Source organism: Botrytis sinoallii, assembly GCF_014898435.1.
Source record: "Botrytis sinoallii strain Bc 23 chromosome Unknown BSIN_026, whole genome shotgun sequence".
Taxonomy (NCBI): Eukaryota; Fungi; Ascomycota; class Leotiomycetes; order Helotiales; family Sclerotiniaceae; genus Botrytis; species Botrytis sinoallii.
Window position 1 is genome coordinate 134,677 of NW_024066053.1, and position 18,542 is coordinate 153,218.

Consider the following 18,542-nt stretch of genomic DNA (forward strand, 5'->3'; position numbering starts at 1 on the left):
TGTTGTTTATGGATTCAGCAGTGAAAATAAATTACAGCTCGACTATTCATTAAAAGGTCCCCCATTCACCTCATGTTATGATCCCATATTGTGCATCTTTGGTAAAGAGCTGTGGAGTCATAAAAGTCAGATCTAATATAAGAGTCACCATCACCAAACGACAAACATTTCAATTCTCTTCCATGAAACGAAAACACAACGAAGAGCAGATTTCTTTCGCAAAAAGATTACGAGGAACGACTATGGCTACCGCTACTGTTACGTTGACTCCTCGAGAAAGTCAACTTCGGAATCTTTTGCTTGATGTAGCGAATTTTGTCAATGGGTCCAAAGATATTGAGAAGAAAGTCGAGTTGAGATGGGCAGGAGGATGGGTTCGGGACAAGCTACTTGGGATCCAAAGTCATGATATTGACATAGCAATCAATGTCATGACTGGGCAGAACTTCGGTCTGAAGATGCGGGAATATTTGGAAGATGCAGAAAACCTCAAGAAACATGGACTGGAAGCTAAAGATGTCAAAAAACTATACAAAATTGCTGCGAATCCAGAGAAGTCCAAACAATTGGAAACTGCAACTACCAACATCTTCCAGTTCGATGTGGATTTTGTGAACTTACGCAAGGAAACTTACGCCGAAGATAGTCGCAATCCTGAGATGGAATTCGGCAGTGCAGAAGAGGATGCACTCCGGCGGGATGCTACGATCAATGCTCTATTCTACAATCTTCACACAGATATTCTTGAAGATTTCACTGGAGGACTTGCGGATATGAAGGCCAAACTCATCAAAACACCACTTGAACCATACACTACTTTCAAGGATGATCCGTTGCGAGTTTTGAGATTAATCAGATTTGCTAGTCGACTAGATTTCAAAATTGATCCGGAGGCGGAAAATTGTATGAGTAATCCAACTATCATGGAAGCTCTAAAACTTAAGATCAGTCGAGAAAGAGTTGGGGTTGAAGTGGAGAAAATGTTAAAAGGTAAGCAAGCTGTCATTCAGACAATTGTTTGATATTTGAAATTATTTCTTACCAATTTCAGGAAATAACCCATGGCAATCTTTGGACTATTTTGATCGACTTGGTATCTATTCAACAATATTCACGGATCCTACAGCACATGAGGTTCTAACACCAGATACATCGAGCTGGAAAACCGTGTACGATTGCTTAAAGGAAATGACATTGAACGAAACACCAGACTCGATTTACAAATCGCTAGTGCGATCAGATGACGCCAAATACCTTGCCTGGATTCTCGCCGCTTTGACACCATGGACGGCCATCCCACCAGCACAAGCAGCAAAACCAGGAGGGAAGATACCTCCGCCATATGGAGCTTTGGTTGCTCGAGAAGGACTAAAAGCGGAAAGCAAGTTGTGCAATATGGTTGCTGGTGCATTCAAGCAATACGCCGAGATCACTGAGCTTAAGGATGCGATCAAGAAAAATGACCCATATATTCACGAACGAGATACAGTTGGAATGATGATTAGGAAGTGGGAATCACATGGTGGGCAATGGAAATTACAAGCCCTATTTGCATTGCTCGTGGAGGCTTTGAAGCTAGAAAGTGCTGAAGGTATAGTTAATTTCCACACGTTTTGATCATTGGAAACCTTGTGTTCTACAATTTATGCTAAGTTTCTTTAGGATACCAATCGTTATTTTCTGAATGGCAAAAGTTCATTGACCACCTCAAAGACCTTGATGTAATGGAGGCACCGGCAATTCGAGGTATAGTAGATGGAAAGATTCTTTCAAAGGCACTGGGTGTCAAGCCTGGCATATGGATGGCGCCGGCATTGAATGTATGCATGGAGTGGCAGCTGAGAAATCCTGATTCGACAGATACGGAAGCTGCAATTGAGGAAGTTAGGAAGCGAAAAGAGGAGTTAAATATACCCCAGAAATAGTGATCAAAGGAAGTTGAACAGCGATGTATTACAGATTACATAGTTAAAATACTATTAATATTCGCAGCTGCTCTCCACTCACCTGTGCTATCGGATTCTACGTACCATCGCAAGTAGGCAGTCTGTCTATCGTAGATTATCAATCACCATCTAGTTTAGTAAGAAATCGATCTCCTACTTCAAATTGTCGTCACAAGTTCATTTTCTCTGATCCAGTTCCGGTAAATCGGGCTAAAATTCGTTTGTTTGAAATCCCCAATATTTATCATCATGCGTCCCTCTCATTTTGTTTCATGACCATTCGCAATCGAACCATTTAAACCCGTAATAATGGTATCTTCAGCTTCCATCCTCACACTCATGGCCATCACTGCTTTTCCCATTTGGGAAGTTTAATGACCCTACATTTTGGCATCCATATGCGAAAGACATTGGCCTCTTTCTGCTCCGTTCTAGCTATAACTTGCACTATTTGTTTGTTCCCAGAGGGTAAGAATAAATCCAACGTAAGACCTTCCGTCTACCGCTCAATGCATATCCTTATGGCGTACTCTGTAATCAAAACGCCAGATAGCAGCAGTACTGAATCGGGACAACCGATTTGCGCCCCAACATTTGACCCCGATTTTTCGCATCAACAGCTAGCAATAGTTCATCTCCAAAAGAGCCCAAACTATGTCCCAACAGCTGCACGACTTAAAAAAATCCACTGGATTCGGTATTCTTTGCATTGTTGTATACTTCGGTCTTTGATGATTCTCTATTGTGGAAATACTTGCCAATTGCTCGAAGAATCTTGACGCCAGTTTCTGGGCGTCCAATTCCAAGAATGATATTCAGAAGCAATAAGATTGACTTTTAAAAAAAAATAACCTTCGGGTTTCTCGGTCTGAGATTGTTAGAAGTTTCTTTTCCAGAATTGATATTAATATTTCAATATACAACAAGAACCTAATCCCTTCGATTTGAAAGTCTGCTGCTGGAATAACATTACTCTCAGTCTCACCGCCTTAAATTAGAATATTCTGCCCATAATAAATTCTTCAAATAGAGACCATCTGAATCGTGAGAGCCATCCGATTACAAAACGAAAGTATAATATTGAGAAGTGCCACGAGTTCTTTCTTCTTGAGGATTTACTTTGTCACCAGCTATTCACTTCGATTCTCCGCACACAGCCCCTCGCACTGGTCTGGTAATCTGGTTGTATCTTATGGAAACACATGATGAAAATGCAAAATGAGGCCAACATCGTCTTCTGTTCCAATATACCCATGGAAGTTTGGGTTATGATAGGACAAATTTCTAGCAAGCCCTCTCTCTATTCTCTTGTTAGAGTATCGCGCAGCTTCAGAACCATATTTTCGCCGATTCTTTACGAAAATTATACTATCGAGGTGTTGGGTCACCAAATCTCCAGCGTAATCCCGTCCTTCGTTCCTTTTATCAAGAACTTGGAGGTGATTATTGACATTAGACCGGAAATGTTGCCCGCATTCAAACAAGCTAGCCTGGATTGTGTTTTGTTGATTATAAAATATCTGAACAATACTAAGGAACTCCAATCTTTCAGGTGAAATAAGATACAAACTATTAAATGTACAGTCACATATGTTAATGCATTATCTAGGTTGGTTAATAACAGCCGTTTGTCCATATTTGAGGTGGGGGGTGAGGATATGGAGAATGACAACATCACGTGTGGCGCCTTGATCTTAGAGAATGCGACATTATTACGTCGTCTCAAAGACATTCGAAGCCTTAAGAAGGTTCACTTTCGAAGTGCCGCTTTAGCTATCCGGGAAGCTGCTCAGGCTCCGCATATGTGTCTTTTCAAAGTGAGCGGATTTGTCAACCTGACTAGTCTAGAGCTTTACGCTCTCCATGGTGACAAGTACAGTATCATCAGAGATCTGATAGAAATACTACGCACATCGCCTGCCCTACAGATACTAGGTTTAGGTCTAACTGGAGAATGGATTCCTGATACCCAAGCTTTTCTACATAGAGAGGGAACCAGAGATTGTCTCTCAGAGCTGTGTCGACTGTGCAAAGAAAAGCCAGAGACTTCGCCATTAAATCTGAGAGAGCTCAAACTCGGATGTGGTATAATTCCCTGGTTTAGCATGTCGCAGAATGATACTCGGTGTCTGAGTAGTCTGGTTAATACCGGATCACTTCAAGAACTACAAATATTTAACGCAGAAGATGAAGAAGCTTTCTACGAGAAAATAAATCTGGATTATCTGAGCATGGATGTTTGTCCAAAACTCCGAAAGCTTTGGGTCAATAGGATATCGGATGAGCTAGTCACTTGGTTGATGACGAAACGCAACTCGGTGACTGAGCTGATCATGACAGACTACCAACCACAGTGGCGCTTTGTAGAAGCTAGGGAAGAACCAATCAACGACATCAGGCTACCAGAAACAATATCTTTACTGTATCTCCGTGAGGATGCAGATACAGCAGACTACAACCAATTTTTATACAACATCTGTAGTACCTGGGAGGCGTCAAGAGCCTTCACTTCAATTGCGTCGCGCCACATGGCGGTTGGTTCTCAGTATCTTACTGACCTTTCGGCTTCGATTGACTTTGAAATACAATGGGTAAGTGAAGCGATTAAGCTAATTCCGTGCCTCCAAATATCTGTGATTACGCGGAAGAATACAAAGATTTCAATACTCCGGACTGATCTTAAGCTTTCAATTTTCGGAAGCTCCACAACATTGAGGCTGAATTTAGTGATTTAAGCTAAGCCATTTGAATCAACCACGCTGCCTGTATCATTTGAACTGTTTGAATCTTTCAAATTATCTGATATCCAAATCATCCGAATCATTCGAATGAAACCAAGATTTGAAAGCTTCTGTTTGTCAGGCTGGTATATGGACTTTTGAAGAATTGCATAATAATGGCGTATTCTCTTTGATCAGGATGAGATGGTTCTATTTAGGCGTATCATCTAGAAGCTAAGCTACTATTCTAGGACGAATTTAGGTGTCAAATACCCAAAGTTCCATCGTTGACTCGACTCTCGTTACAAAGTAGGAGAACCAGATCCCGTGCATGGCCGTCGGCACAAGCGTCCCGCTGGCCTTACGTCAGAAGACCCCGAGATATTGCGTACCGATATGCCCACATACTCGCTGAAGAATCGAATTCTCTAAGGTATATCGAAATTGGTGAATGGGGTTGGAAAATAAAACGGAGACCATTCGCACTCGAAGAGCTGGATGAGGACGAAAAGGAAGCTATACATCTGTTCAACTTACCGAAACTAATATCCGAATCTGCTCTAGGAGGTCGGAGGGACAATTTGGACTTTGAAAGTACTCACTACTAGTAACATTCTCAATCTATTGACTGGATAAAGTACAAAAAGAGTTCATGGGGTTTTAAGAGTCGTTACTCGGGGCGGGAATCGGTATATGAGAAAAACACGACTACACAATACATCAATAGATTCAACAATATTTACACAGAGAATCATTATAAGATGCCTAAGATGGTCAGCCAAGTAAGCTCTGAGATTGATAAGAAATATGGAGGACTACCGCTTGAAATTTGGACTATGGTCGCAGACATAGTATGGAAGTTCCCGCTCAGAGAACAGTTTACATTGAAAAGGCTTGTGCAGTCTTGAAGTGCATTCGTTTTGAAATGTACATTGAAGTAATTCTTTGAGCACATGCATAACAGCAACTACCCACTACTAACCAATTATTAGATTCCAGAGACTAGCAAACGTACATTATACATCGTAACCAAGTTTGTCGAACCTTCAGTCGTATATTTTCCCCATGTCTATACCGAAGGTCTGCTTTGGTTATTAATGGCAAAGTCAAAGACGAGACTCCTGTAGCCTCGTCTCTAACAAATGTGAGACCTACAAATTTTAGCTTTAAAATATCCTTCAAATACCTCCAATTTAGAGGGATACCTTCATGCTATGGGAGGACTTCGATCTCTACAGTCAGTCATAAATCGCAGTTGAGATGCTGCATCTACTGACGGATATTTAGCTTATATGGTTCTTTAACAAGGGACGAGGATCGGGTAAAGACTTTTCTCTCGAAAATGAAGGCATCCTCCAGTCTAAAAAGAAAACTCTAAGAAATGACAGAAGTCTACATAACGATGTCAAAGGATGGACTCATCAACATGTGGAGTGAAGATGTATGGGGAAAGATTCTGTTTCACTATTTCAAATTGGTCTGGCTGCGTCATGCACCAAGACTTATCTAATATCTATTGCTTGAACCAGAATTAGCACAAAGTGATGATTATCCAAACACTGAATCGTTCGCTTCGTTATATGCCAGAAATCCAAAACTTATCGCTCAGCCTTATGCAAGATTCATAGCTGTGGCTTGTTAATCACTAGGATTTATTTAGATTTTCAGTTGGGCGTGGAAGGTCAAACGTCTTGAGAAACAAGTTGAGAACACGAAACTCAACTGGAAGGTTACGATCGAAGAATTAGGTGCGGAGGAAAAAGTGCTATTTATCTTTCTATCCTCCCGGATTTGTCAGACAGTCACCATTGGCGGCATGGATATTACTAGATCGCAATAGTCATCCACGGGTAATCTTACAATTTAAAATGTCAATAATCGAATTTTTGTTGTTGTTTCACATTCATACTCAGACATTAAATATTTTGCGTAGTATGTAAGATCTTATATGTTTTCAGATTTTCCTTTGTGAAATTTTCATCAAATCAAAAAATCCACTATCTTTCTCAAAGCCATAATTCGAGGGAATGAATATAAAAACAAGAAGAAAGGAAGACAAGAAAACTGGAAAGGAAAATAAAAAGAGTACTCTTGCTTGGAACGAAATCAAAGTAGAAAACTCAGGTCCAAGACAATACAAAAAACTTTCAGAAAGTGATCTCAGAACAAAACATGATGTGTCAAGGTTCAAAACTCATATCAAAAATTGATATGAGAATCGGACCGTGTTGACTTATAATTCATCATCACAGATCAGAAAGTAAAAGTAAACCCAATCGCAACAGCCCATCATTATCAACAATTTCCTGTCAATATTTCCCAGTGTCACAAGCCAACGCCCACAAGCCAAAACCCACATGATCAAAGATCGAAAGCCAACAGATCATAGGAAAGTTGATTTCCACTGATTCCCCAAAAGATTGACCTATCAAGTAAAGTTCTTCACAGAACTCACCATCGCCTAGACCAAGTCCAACCTCTCTCACACTCTCACTCCTGTGGATGCCAGGTTGAACTGACAATAGAGCAAAAGCAGATATGAGTGGGAAGATTCTCAGACAGCCCCATCAAGAAACATGGCATCGGCTTCCCTAAAGTCCCTCGTGAGAGGGTATTAAGTAGGACTCAGTTTATGCTACCATGAGTTTTGGATCGTGCAATGGGTCTTCACTATGCTAACAATCTTCCCCGTACCACTAGATAGCATCAATCTTGCACCACAGATGCATCTACTTGCAAGCAAGTACAGTGGTGTTGAAGTAAAGATGTGTTTCTTGGAACATGGCAATGGATTGAAGAGGGAAGGAAAAAAAGATGGAGGAGGTGGGAGGGAGGAGTCCTTATATGGACGTGGAATGCTGTACCTTGATGGCCAAGCCAGACCGAATGCGAGATCAAAATTGCAAATTGAAGCTACGGCAGAGAATTTTTTTTCTTTGTTAGGAGGCGCAGTAAGCTGGTGGTGAATATCAGTAATGGCGGGGATGGTAATGAAGTTGTCGTCTCATCTATTGTGGCCAGTCTTGCCTACTCAAAAGTCATAGCTCATATATCACATCACCTTTCGACCGCGAAGGTGATTGCGGTTGGTCGAATACTGAGGGGGGGCTATGGAGGACTTGAATATCGAATCAAGTCCGTTTAAACAGTTCAAAATCTCACAAAAGGTAAAATCATGGAAAGTGACGGTGGCTTTCCAGGGTCAAAATTCAATTTACGCTTGTCAGATTTCAAAAAATCTACGCATATGGCTTTATTATTCTATGGGCATTTCTTCGCTGTTTATGGCGAGAAAGAAAATTGGTTGAAGGCATCTGGGTATTCGAAAATTACTCAACAAGTGAATAAATGATAAGTCGAAAGGTACGCATGGTCCAGTGAAAACTGTGGGAGGAATTTGAATTTGTCTAAGGGTCTCTGAGTTGTATTCACTACCTAGGTATCAATAAATCAAACTCTTTTCGCAGCCCTGGAAATTTCCTTGATTGATGTCCTTTCGCAGATGTACCTAGATACATCTTCTGGTCTACCCACGATCACTCACCATTGTTATCACCATCACTTACCACCGCGTACGTCTTAATGCTCTCCATTACTCAACTAATAGAATCATGGAAGTGCACAATTTTAGATGCTCCTTCCATCCATAGTCAACCTCCTAGAAATTAGAAACGAAGTATCAAGTCCTTGCTGCCTCTCTAAGTCTGGAAGGGTTTATTTGAACAAGTGTGTTTGACTTTCGTACTGACTGGTAGTGAATGTGCGTCAATTCTAATGCATGATATCTAATAAGTGTGTGGTGCAATGTATTTTCAAATACAGGAGCCTTTAATTCTTCCCTAATTTATTCAGAAGCATTCGTGAGCGTTCGAGTCTTCTTCTCAGGAAATTTGACAAGTATCGAACTGGATCTGGTGATCCTAGTCCTGAATACCTATCACCTTCCACTCAGTATGATCACTGGTAGGTCTTGATATGAGGTTCGATCAGGGCCGAACTTGATGTTATGAGCTTCGACAAGATTGAAAAATTATAGTTTTTGGAGAGTTTCACTAATATTTTGACACTTAGCATGTGCTCGTCAAGCGAGCTAGTCCTTCATTTCGTTAAGTACCTACCAGGTAGATAGTATGAATAGGTACGATCTGGCACTCCCGAGACTTCAAAAGGAGTATGAATCTCGGCCTGAGTAGCTTAGAAAGGTTTGATAACTTTGGCAACAAGCAGAATCAGGTCGATATAGTTGTCACTTGGGACTCGTAATCCTGAACACGGCAAGCAATCGCCGAAACTGCAGTAAGTACAACATAACCAGTAAAAAGGAGACAATTCTACACACACGGAACCACACGGTATGCCGGCAGATGCACATATGCACAAATGTGCATTATTGATACCTCGGCCCCTATGACCGACGTCCATTTAGAGTTGAAGCTAGCCTTACCCCACACTTCATAAATTTCCCATCTTGGGTATTTCTTCCAGAGATTTTGAACATCGAAATCTACAAAAGTTCTACTTTTGTAAAACAATTTGTTAAAACAAATTGAGAAAATAACATCATTTCCTAGCAATTGTCATCAATTCAACTGAAAACGTGTCATACACCACACCTTCTTTTCACAATTTCAGATTCCCGGACAAAGAACCCAAATAGGAAGCTTACTCGCGAAGACCTTATCCGAAATGCCACCCCTACGCCATTCCATTTCTCAGCTATTCGCGCCGCATCCAGCGTTTGCTCTTCGAAGCTCCCAATCGCACGAACAATCGCTTTCTACAGCTCCCTCCGTATCTCCGAATAACGACGAGATGATTCCTTCATTACAGCCAAAAAGACCAACCGTATGTTTCGTACCTTTACTGAGCTTTCCTTATCCAACTTGTGATGAGCGAAGAATACAGCTAATCGATCATCCATCCTACTAGGTCCCAATTCCCACTACACCTTCAACTCCACCTCCCAATCCACCTACAACTTCAATGTCTCCACCTACCTACCAATCAGAATCTCCCTTCCCTACCGCGTCTCCATCCTTTTACGCTCCTGCATTCCCCACTCCAGCTCCAATTCCTCCCCGCACCGAAATTGAAGCTCTGCCACCCCACGCAACACCTTTACAAACAACAGATTCAACCTCACCCTTCCTACACTTAACTCACAGAAATGGCAAGTTCATTCTTGATTCTGCAAAACGACACCCAGTATTCTTCACAGATAGATTGAGAAAAGGACCTACCGGGGTGGAAGCAAATGAATATGCATTTGAGGATTGGAAGGCGGGGAGTCCGGTTGCGAGCGGGTATGTGTACGAAAGTGGTGAAGTTCAAGAAAGAGATGCAAAGTTGTGAGGGCCTTGTTGATTGTGGTCATTGGACATATCCAAGAATTATTATAACAGGCTTATATATTGGAGTTCGGATTGGAAAAGGAATTCGGATTCATGGATTGTATATATGGGACCTCTCGTTTTTCATGTGGTTAAGAGTGCTCATCATTGTGTTCCAAGGGGTTTTTTTTAGTTTTCTTATGCAAGTGTAATCATAAATAACATATCAATTGCTCGGCCTTATAAACCCATAAAAGTATGTATACTAAAATAACACAAAGCCGCATGCCAAAACTCCAAGCCGTGGTATAAAGTTCCCAATCCTAATTTTATCCTCCCTAACGGTCAATTTGAACTCAATGCACGGCTTTCTCAAGCGATATTATGCCGTTTTCTCCGCAATGTACCTATCCAACACACTTTTGCCATCCCGGTAATCCGCATCCAAACCCAACAAACAAGTAGAGCAAGAAGATGATAACAACAGTCAAAAGTACCATCAACTTCACATTCTTCCACCACATCTGTCTGCGCAAGCCTCTACTCCTAATTCGGAATTCCGATGCGCTTCCACCGAGTCTATCCGTTTTGTCAACGAGTAGATCAATTCTCTCGCCCCTTTCCAAAAGACTTTCGATATTTTGACTCATAATACCTCGCACATTGTCAATTTCACCTTGTACGTTCTTGATCGCATCCTCTTTGCCACCCTGGGTTGTTCCGTATTCCACCATCAATTTCTTGAGTTCGGAATTGAATGATCCAGCGCCGTAACTTCCTAGATCGGAAAAATCTGTAGTAGAAGGTGGAAAAGATGTAAAGAAGCGCTTTTTGATCTCGAAAAGAAAACCAAACGGTATGCGACGTCTGAGAGAGGCATCGGCAATCACGAGGAACGTAAGTCCACCCGCAGACGATTCGGAAGCGGGGTATTCAGAGGGTGCAGATGCCATATAATGGATGAAGGAGTTGTTGTGGGTATAGGTCAGTTTTTGAGGTTCATCATGCTTGATTTTCGGAAGGACAAGGGAGGCTAGGGATGAAGTTTGCGAAGCGGCGGACGTGGTATGCTCGGCGAGGATGGTCGTATTGTGAGAGATACAAGAACTGCATCTGTTAGAAGGTAAAATAAGAATCTGTGAGACCGATGTATACTTACTAAAGAAGGGGAGTTGGTGGTGTGGATGAGGAAGCCATTGTTGGAATTTGAATTAAGAATTCGAAGGGTTTTCCACGAAGTCCGAAGGTTTCCAATGTCTTGAATACAATTCAACAAAAGGAAGATGTATGGGTTGATGGAGATGATGTGAACAATTGCATGCGAATATGGACAGGCAGGTTGATGAGGATAATGGTGAAAGTTGGATAGTCAATTCAATTTGGTTGACATATAGGTAACAGGACTGGGAAAGTACAATGACGATAGCGCAGAAGCTAATGCGGCTGCGGCCGACGCTAAGACTTGCCGTGTCTCGATGATTACCTAATCTTAAAATTAAATCTGCATTTGAGTTCGATTATCATTCTATCTATATTCGGATGCTTTCGCGCTATCCACGGCGGTGATGACATTGATCAGCAGGAGATCTGGACAGTGTGCGTTCTGTACATTTCGCAGCTTAATATGGCCGAGCTCTTCGCCTCTCACATCCAATGGTAGAAGTTTCCATCAGTCAAGGCCTGTGGCGAGGACGTTTCCAAAGTCGCGCCGGAAGAAGGTATATAACATGGGCACTGCTACTTTGGTATCCTCATCTGCTTACCACCTAACTTCTTAGTATCCAGAGCTTTCGGAGTCCTACGGAGTATCAAATCACAATGGTGCCCATAAAGGGTATGGAACGCCGAAAGACACCGAGGAACGTGCTAGGACGGCATTTCGAAAGTTTGAACAAACGATGGTGCAAGAAGCCCGAACGCTGAAAAAAACACTTATCAATGGATCGATAGACACGAAACCAGTGGGGGAGGTAGAAATGAAAGGGTGGGGCGTAGCAAGTAAGGAGGAATTGCTAGTCAAGCTTCGAGACTTTGAGGATGTGGTAGCAGCGGCTGGCAGAAGAGCAACTGAACGGCACGAGGTTGATGAAGCTTCAAATCCCATCTTCTGCAAATTTAAGGACGCATATATTACAAAGGATACTAAGGGCCTACAAGACGAAATAAGATATGCATTCACACATTTCACACTCTCCGGTAAGTTTTCGAAAGAAGAACTTGCAAACCACCAGAGGCTAGCAGACTTTCGCTATCCAATTGAATGGTACCCAGCGACACGAGCGATGCAACGTACTTTCCACCTGCATGTTGGACCCACGAATTCTGGCAAGACATATCATGCACTGCAAAGACTTGAGGCAGCCAATAGTGGTATATATGCTGGGCCCCTACGATTACTGGCTCACGAGGTTTATACGAGATTCAATGCTAAAGGAAAGCCATGCTCTCTTATCACTGGAGAGGAACGTCGGATTCCAGAGGGTGCCAAGGATACCATGAAGAGTTGTACCGTGGAGATGGTACCTCTCAATTCGAAAGTCGATGTAGCAGTTATAGATGAGATTCAGATGATCGGAGATGAAGACCGTGGCTGGGCTTGGACTCAAGCAGTACTGGGAGTTCAGGCCAAGGAAGTACATCTTTGTGGCGAAGTTCGAACAACTGATTTGATAAAAAAGTTATGTGCAATGATGGGAGACAAGTTGATCATACACAATTATGAAAGACTTGGGAAATTACAAGTAATGGCAAAGAGTCTCACACCACGACATTCCGAGAGATATGGCCCACCTAACAAAGATAACAACCCGGTCAGCAAATTAGAGAAAGGCGATGCTGTCATCTTGTTCTCGAGGATGAAAATTCATGCAATGAAAAACGCAATTGAGAAACATCATAAAGGCAGACGATGCGCTATTGTTTATGGGTCATTACCTCCCGAGACCCGTGCTCAACAAGCCGCTTTGTTCAATGACCCTGACAATGACTACGATTTCCTGGCTGCCAGCAATGCCGTTGGCATGGGTTTAAATTTAAGCATCAAACGAGTTATTCTTGAATCCGTTTCGAGGAATAATGGCACAGATTTCATAACTCTCCCTCTCTCCGAAATTAAACAAATTGCCGGCCGGGCTGGGAGATACAAGACGGCCCGAGATGCCATCGAAGCAGGGCCAGTCGATGTCACAGATGGCATCCCAGCTAAATCAACGGAGCCTCCAGTTGGCCTCGTCACAACTTTCTACAAACATGACCACGAGATATTATCGAACGCTATGTCAAAAGATGCAGCACAGATGACGACAGCTGGAATTTTTCCTCCTGCAAATGTCATCGAACGATTCGCTGAGTATTTCCCCAAGAGTACACCATTTAGTTACGTGATATTGCGACTACACGAGCTCAGTACTTTAAGCAGCCAATTTCACCTGTGTCAACTCAAGGATCAAGCTGCCATTGCAGACATCATTCAAGAGTTTAATCTTACCATTCGAAACCGCCTCATTTTCCTGGCTGCTCCTGTATCTTTGCGCGATCCTGGAGTTGTCGCTGTGGTAAAAGCCTTTGCTCGTTGTGTATCCGAGAACAGTGGTGGTCACATTCTCGATATACCTGAGCTTAGTCTTGATCTTTTGGATGACGATCCCGACACTTTTACTCGGCAACAGGACCGTGAAAAGTATGTCCGCAGTATTGAAAGTTTACACAAAAATATTACACTCTACCTCTGGTTGAGTTACAGATTTACAGGTGTATTCCACAGCCAGGCCTTGGCATTCCACATTAAGGGCTTGGTAGAGGAGAAGATTGATTTATGTTTGGCTAAGGCCGAGTGGCAAGAGAAAGCTAGAATAAAGGCAATGAAACGAAATGTAGATCTTTTGAGTGCTCTGTCGGAAGACAAAGGTGTAATAAATGCTTCGTCAGTTGATGCACCTTTGGAGAAGAATATTTTCGAAGAGGCAAAGGAGTCTCTAGACTCAAAGATACCGCTGGTAGATGAGACTTCGGGCAATTCCATGATATACTCAGATGCCGAGGCGAGCAGTGAGGCTCAATCTGGAATAAGTGATGCCAGTGATAAGAAATCTGGCACTCTTAGAATTCCACAACACGCGAAACTTCGTGGACGTTTTGCCAGTCCGTGAAACATTATTAATTAAAATGTAAGATGTTTACGATAGAATCGTGTGGATTGCCAATGTGCTGCACATTCCTCTCTCAAGATTTGAAAATGAATTATATTATTACTGTGTACGTTGCATCTCATTTCTTTCATAGTCCAATGTAACTCTTTGCTACGCTCTATTATATCCTGCTTCTCTAAAACCCCTGAACAAAATTCTTTGGTCTACCTAACAATCCCTAATCACATGTTTTCTTCCAAATTTCAAAGAGTACGTTTCCTCGTTGAATTGCAATAAATTTTTCAAATGTCAAGTGCTGAATCTACCGTGGACAATAGAATAGTTCTGTTGTATCATCTTCAAGGAAATGATAAAAGTGATGTTTTGGGGATAAATGCGCCCGCGAAGAAATCAAATGCACTCTTTTTCGTCCGTTCTAGGTTTGCGTTCTGATGCTAACGATCTCTGAAATACTCGTTCTAACATGAACTGTATGATGGTTGAGGTGTTATATACAATGATGTGCGGATATCGGATTTGTCATGAAATATATCTAGAAAAGTCCCAACGCAAACTGAGATGCTGTTAGTTACAGCGCAGCCTGAAAAATATTTATAGTGAAGAGAGACACTTACAGGAAGTAGAATATGGCATGCCACTTGATTTGAAAGGGGTACGATGGCTGTGAAATCCGTTATTTCGAAGCCACGAGGTGCAAAAGCTCCCAAGTACACCATTCCTCCCAAAACCGGGATCATCACTAGATACATCCACTTAAAATCGCGAAAGATTTTATCTAAACCAATTCTAAAGCCACCAGCTTCGACTTCTTTGGCAGTAGCCGTCCATTCCATCTTGATGCTGAAGAAATGGCATAAGATGGCAGTCAAAAGATGGAAAGATATGCCACCAAAGAAGAGAACAAACATAGGTGTCCATTTTGCGGTTTCAACTATGGAGGAGACGAAGACTTTTTCGCCAAGTCGATGACGTAACATAGCGAAGGCGAGGGGCGAGAGGACGTTGAAAACTACAGCCATGCCGACGAAGATTTTCCAGGAGGTGAGGTAGAATTGATCTAGTGAGTCATTGAACCAGCCGACCATAATATAGTTTGCTAAGGTAAGTGGAATGGCACATGCAATTGCGTAGTCTGTTAATTGGTCAGTTCTAGATCAACTTGCAAGGACTTCAATACTCACAAGTTCCGATATAAGCTAGAATAGTGATTTTAGAGGTGAGCTTGATGTCACTCCAAAGGAATCTCATGAAAAGTTTCGTGAATGGGCCTCGCCACCACTTGTAGATGGGATTGAAAACTAATTCGTTACATCCATATGCGTACTTCTCCCATCGAGCAAGTTCGTCATAAACAGTAAGTGATACACCTTCTTTGAAACCACCTTCGTGGTAAGTTGCCAGTCTCACGATAAATTTGGCCATTTGAAGTCGTAGACTCATGTCAAAGTCCTCGGAGACGTGATCTAGCAAGATGTTAGAAGATTAATAGTATAGGCGAAATATTGAAGCGACATACCGTCAGACCAGAACTTTAGTTGTCCGTCTTCTTCATAAGCTACGCTCTGTACAGCTTTCCATCGCAGAAAGGCATTGTGGCCAACAAATGGAGCACAATCGCCGTTTCCTACTGCGAAGGTAATAGACATGTAGATGAGGTTTGTAAAGTAAGTAACTGTCAACTGTTAGTACTGTCTCTAATTATTTTCTACCAGGAATACTTGCTTCCGTTTTCGAAAGGATTATTAGCAACTTGCATGACACCCGAGGCATGTTGCAAAATAGCCACTTGAGGACTCTCATGCATTTCCAATGCGCCTAACAAAAGGCAGTCTTCAGGCACTCGAGTGTCGCTGTCAATGATCAAAATAATATCACCGATACGAACATTACCTCCAGCCATAGTCCGCCCTTCATCTTGCTCGAGACAAGCTGCTAGAGCCTGTTTGTAAAGCACATCTTCCTCATCTGGGGTGATATCACCTTGGGGTCTATCTTCCGCTGTAGACTTTGCAGCAATAAGTCTCAGTAACTCGTCTTCAACTCGAATAGAGAAACTAAGACAGTAGTTCATGTTCGATGCTTTTTTGAATTGGCCCTTTCGCTGGAATCCTTCAGGGTTATCTTGTACCTTCTTTCCCTGATACCATTTCTTTTTGCTGTGGGTATGCTTCGGGCGCGAGCAGTAGCCGATATTATTCAACTCATAAAATGTCTTTCGAGCTTCACACAGCTCGGGATCTACAGCTTGCATTCCGTCCTCGTTAACGTAAATTGAAGCAGAGCCTCCTTGTGCTTCATAGTACCGGATAGCAGCCAGTATACTGGTGACAGTGGGAATAATAACACTATCTTCATCAGTCAGCTGCTTTATAATCAGATCCTAGTGGCCTCATACCCTTTTAATCCTTCTTTATATACTGGCATCTGAATGGTGATGTGTGGCAGCTCTAAGTCGGGGTAACGACCCCTCTTGGGCGGCTTGGCCGAATAGAACTGAGAATTCTTTCGAACATATGTCAAGGGTCCAAATAATTGAAATAAACTTCCCGCAATGACAACCATGAAAAACTGATGAATAGACATGTTAGTTACGTTCGGAAAATTATCGGTAGTTTAAGGTTTCCGTTGTACTCGAGGCTTACGCCACGTAGAAAGTGGCTGAAAATGTCTTACCAGAGAGAAGGAAACGAAGAATGGAATAACGGCGACAAGTGCAAACCGAAGTACACCACCATCCCATTGATATTCTGTGATTAGTCGCGACGCACAAAGCATCTCTACAAATACCACCAAAGTCATAGCAAATCCAATGACACCAGCATGTAACAATAGAAATGGCCTCTCTGGTGGTGCCGCGGCCTCAATATCTGGATTGAAAATTGTGTCTTTGTTTTCTTCGCGCTCAATCGCGGCTTGAACAATGTTCATTTTTTCATTGAACTCAGGATCTTCACTGATGGCCGATGGGGTTCTTCCGGGAGTTTGGCCTGGCGTTTGTCCAATAGGTGGAGTCATGGATGCGTATGGAGAAGTAGCTGTCATGGTACCAATATGAGATCCCCAGATCTAGTTTACTTTCCGTAAGCACAGTCCAAACTATTTCCAGTTGATTTTACTTACCAGACCAACGAGAATGCCTTCAACATCTGCGCCGTGGGTCATAATACTTTCAACCGATTCATTCCAAATGAGAACGAGCCTCTCTTCTCTCAATACACATAAGTACGACTTTTTTGATACTCCAGTACCTCCATAAGCAAGTTCTGAGAGATTTTGGACGATTGGAAGTCTAATTCCGCGTGGGTGTACTTGGACTTCTGTTTGAAAAGGTCCAATTTGGTCCATCAATGCTGCAGTGATATCTGAAGACATTGTGAAGGCAACTTTGCAACCAAGATATTGCATCACAGTATAAAAGTTGTTATCAACGTTTGGTGGCTCAGTGTAGTAACTACCATCCGGAAGCCGCATGGCAACACCCACCCACGAGGATTCGTTGATGGTGCCATTCTCCTCCTCGATAGGTTGAAGCCATTTTGCAGCACTGCATCGTCTCTGAAGATACTTCGCAACCTATAAACCATCATCAGGCGAAAGCCAGGAATCGCGTCAAGTATTTTTGGGGAGAGAGAATATATAGTGAACTATGTAACCGAAAGACATACCAGAGTATGACGATCGCGGCTTCCTGCAGACCCTGTACTCATAATGCTATGGGGTCGCGAGGCTGGCGCCAAACTTTCTGGGCGGAACACTGAAGGCACTGGGACACTCTGATGTCGTTCTGCCATCATGGGGCGTGTATCTGGAAGAATTGGCTGCTGCTCACCAGAGCGCAGTTGAAAGTTGAACTCTTCAGACATAACGTTGTAGTTTTGAGGTCGGGAAAGAACTAATACCAACTTGAACCAGGAATTGAAGAGCTGCAAGTCTAGATTGAAAGAGTGGGAACCTGAGATTATCAGTAATCGATACGCGGATAAGATCAAAGGCAGTTGACGGGATTTGTCGAAAATCGGAAGTCAATATTACACTTGCCAACACATTCGTGATGGCGGCTGTAGGAGGAAATCGAAGAACGTGAACTTTCTGTCTATAGATTGTTCGAGCTAGCTGAGTGAGGGCGACGGAACATAGAAATTTAGGCTAGTTTCAACGACTTACCGGGATGGAAAACACGAATTTATCACAAAATACTACATTTGAGATATTGAGCTCGTGGCTTATAGTCTCGGTGTCACAGCAGGCAGTAGCCACATCTCCTGCGGGAAGCCTATACTATTGGATCAGATTTACAGATGTATAGTGTCTTTGCACGAAAGTTGTGGCTTCATCTATATCTCCACGCATGCAGGATGCAGAATATTGACCTAAGAATAGCATTATGGTCCGACGATA

General features: G+C 42.4%; 7 protein-coding genes across 7 annotated transcripts; 5 read left to right on the top strand and 2 right to left on the bottom strand.

Moving 5' to 3' along the window:
* The first annotated feature begins 36 nt into the window (after window positions 1-36).
* On the top strand, window positions 37-2,039 carry EAF02_010555 (uncharacterized protein). Its single transcript, XM_038906603.1, has 3 exons — window positions 37-990; window positions 1,052-1,591; window positions 1,663-2,039. Exons 1-3 carry the CDS (start codon window positions 78-80, stop codon window positions 1,923-1,925), a joined length of 1,716 nt encoding a protein of 571 aa, XP_038753473.1. The 5' UTR covers window positions 37-77; the 3' UTR covers window positions 1,926-2,039.
* Window positions 2,040-3,157: 1,118 nt separating this feature from the next.
* EAF02_010556 (uncharacterized protein) lies at window positions 3,158-5,274 on the top strand (the record flags this gene model as incomplete). The annotated part of the gene is made up of 3 exons (XM_038906604.1): window positions 3,158-3,498; window positions 3,556-4,537; window positions 4,918-5,274. The coding sequence occupies 3 exons, from the start codon at window positions 3,158-3,160 to the stop codon at window positions 5,272-5,274; spliced, it is 1,680 nt and encodes a 559-aa protein (XP_038753474.1).
* Window positions 5,275-5,427: 153 nt separating this feature from the next.
* EAF02_010557 (uncharacterized protein) lies at window positions 5,428-6,264 on the top strand (the record flags this gene model as incomplete). Its single annotated transcript, XM_038906605.1, has 3 exons — window positions 5,428-5,517; window positions 5,659-5,903; window positions 5,954-6,264. The coding sequence occupies 2 exons, from the start codon at window positions 5,428-5,430 to the stop codon at window positions 5,791-5,793; spliced, it is 225 nt and encodes a 74-aa protein (XP_038753475.1). The 3' UTR covers window positions 5,794-5,903; window positions 5,954-6,264.
* Window positions 6,265-9,352: 3,088 nt separating this feature from the next.
* On the top strand, window positions 9,353-10,018 carry EAF02_010558 (uncharacterized protein; the record flags this gene model as incomplete). The annotated part of the gene is made up of 2 exons (XM_038906606.1): window positions 9,353-9,511; window positions 9,596-10,018. The coding sequence occupies 2 exons, from the start codon at window positions 9,353-9,355 to the stop codon at window positions 10,016-10,018; spliced, it is 582 nt and encodes a 193-aa protein (XP_038753476.1).
* A 385-nt stretch (window positions 10,019-10,403) lies between these two features.
* On the bottom strand, window positions 10,404-11,193 carry EAF02_010559 (uncharacterized protein; the record flags this gene model as incomplete). Its single annotated transcript, XM_038906607.1, has 2 exons — window positions 10,404-11,103; window positions 11,156-11,193. The coding sequence occupies 2 exons, from the start codon at window positions 11,191-11,193 to the stop codon at window positions 10,404-10,406; spliced, it is 738 nt and encodes a 245-aa protein (XP_038753477.1).
* A 368-nt stretch (window positions 11,194-11,561) lies between these two features.
* Window positions 11,562-14,144, top strand: EAF02_010560 (uncharacterized protein; the record flags this gene model as incomplete). The annotated part of the gene is made up of 2 exons (XM_038906608.1): window positions 11,562-11,714; window positions 11,775-14,144. The coding sequence occupies 2 exons, from the start codon at window positions 11,562-11,564 to the stop codon at window positions 14,142-14,144; spliced, it is 2,523 nt and encodes an 840-aa protein (XP_038753478.1).
* A 532-nt stretch (window positions 14,145-14,676) lies between these two features.
* On the bottom strand, window positions 14,677-18,007 carry EAF02_010561 (uncharacterized protein; the record flags this gene model as incomplete). The annotated part of the gene is made up of 9 exons (XM_038906609.1): window positions 14,677-14,697; window positions 14,759-15,276; window positions 15,326-15,607; window positions 15,661-15,816; window positions 15,867-16,489; window positions 16,540-16,712; window positions 16,818-17,210; window positions 17,265-17,717; window positions 17,810-18,007. The coding sequence occupies 9 exons, from the start codon at window positions 18,005-18,007 to the stop codon at window positions 14,677-14,679; spliced, it is 2,817 nt and encodes a 938-aa protein (XP_038753479.1).
* Between the last annotated feature and the right edge of the window lie 535 nt (window positions 18,008-18,542).

Coding starts and splice junctions, on each gene's coding strand:
- EAF02_010555 (XM_038906603.1), top strand. CDS start 78: ATGATCCCATATTGTGCATCTTTGGTAAAGAGCTGTGGAGTCATAAAA. Junction 991..1,051: donor AGTGGAGAAAATGTTAAAAG/GTAAGCAAGCTG, acceptor TACCAATTTCAG/GAAATAACCCATGGCAATCT. Junction 1,592..1,662: donor GAAGCTAGAAAGTGCTGAAG/GTATAGTTAATT, acceptor AAGTTTCTTTAG/GATACCAATCGTTATTTTCT.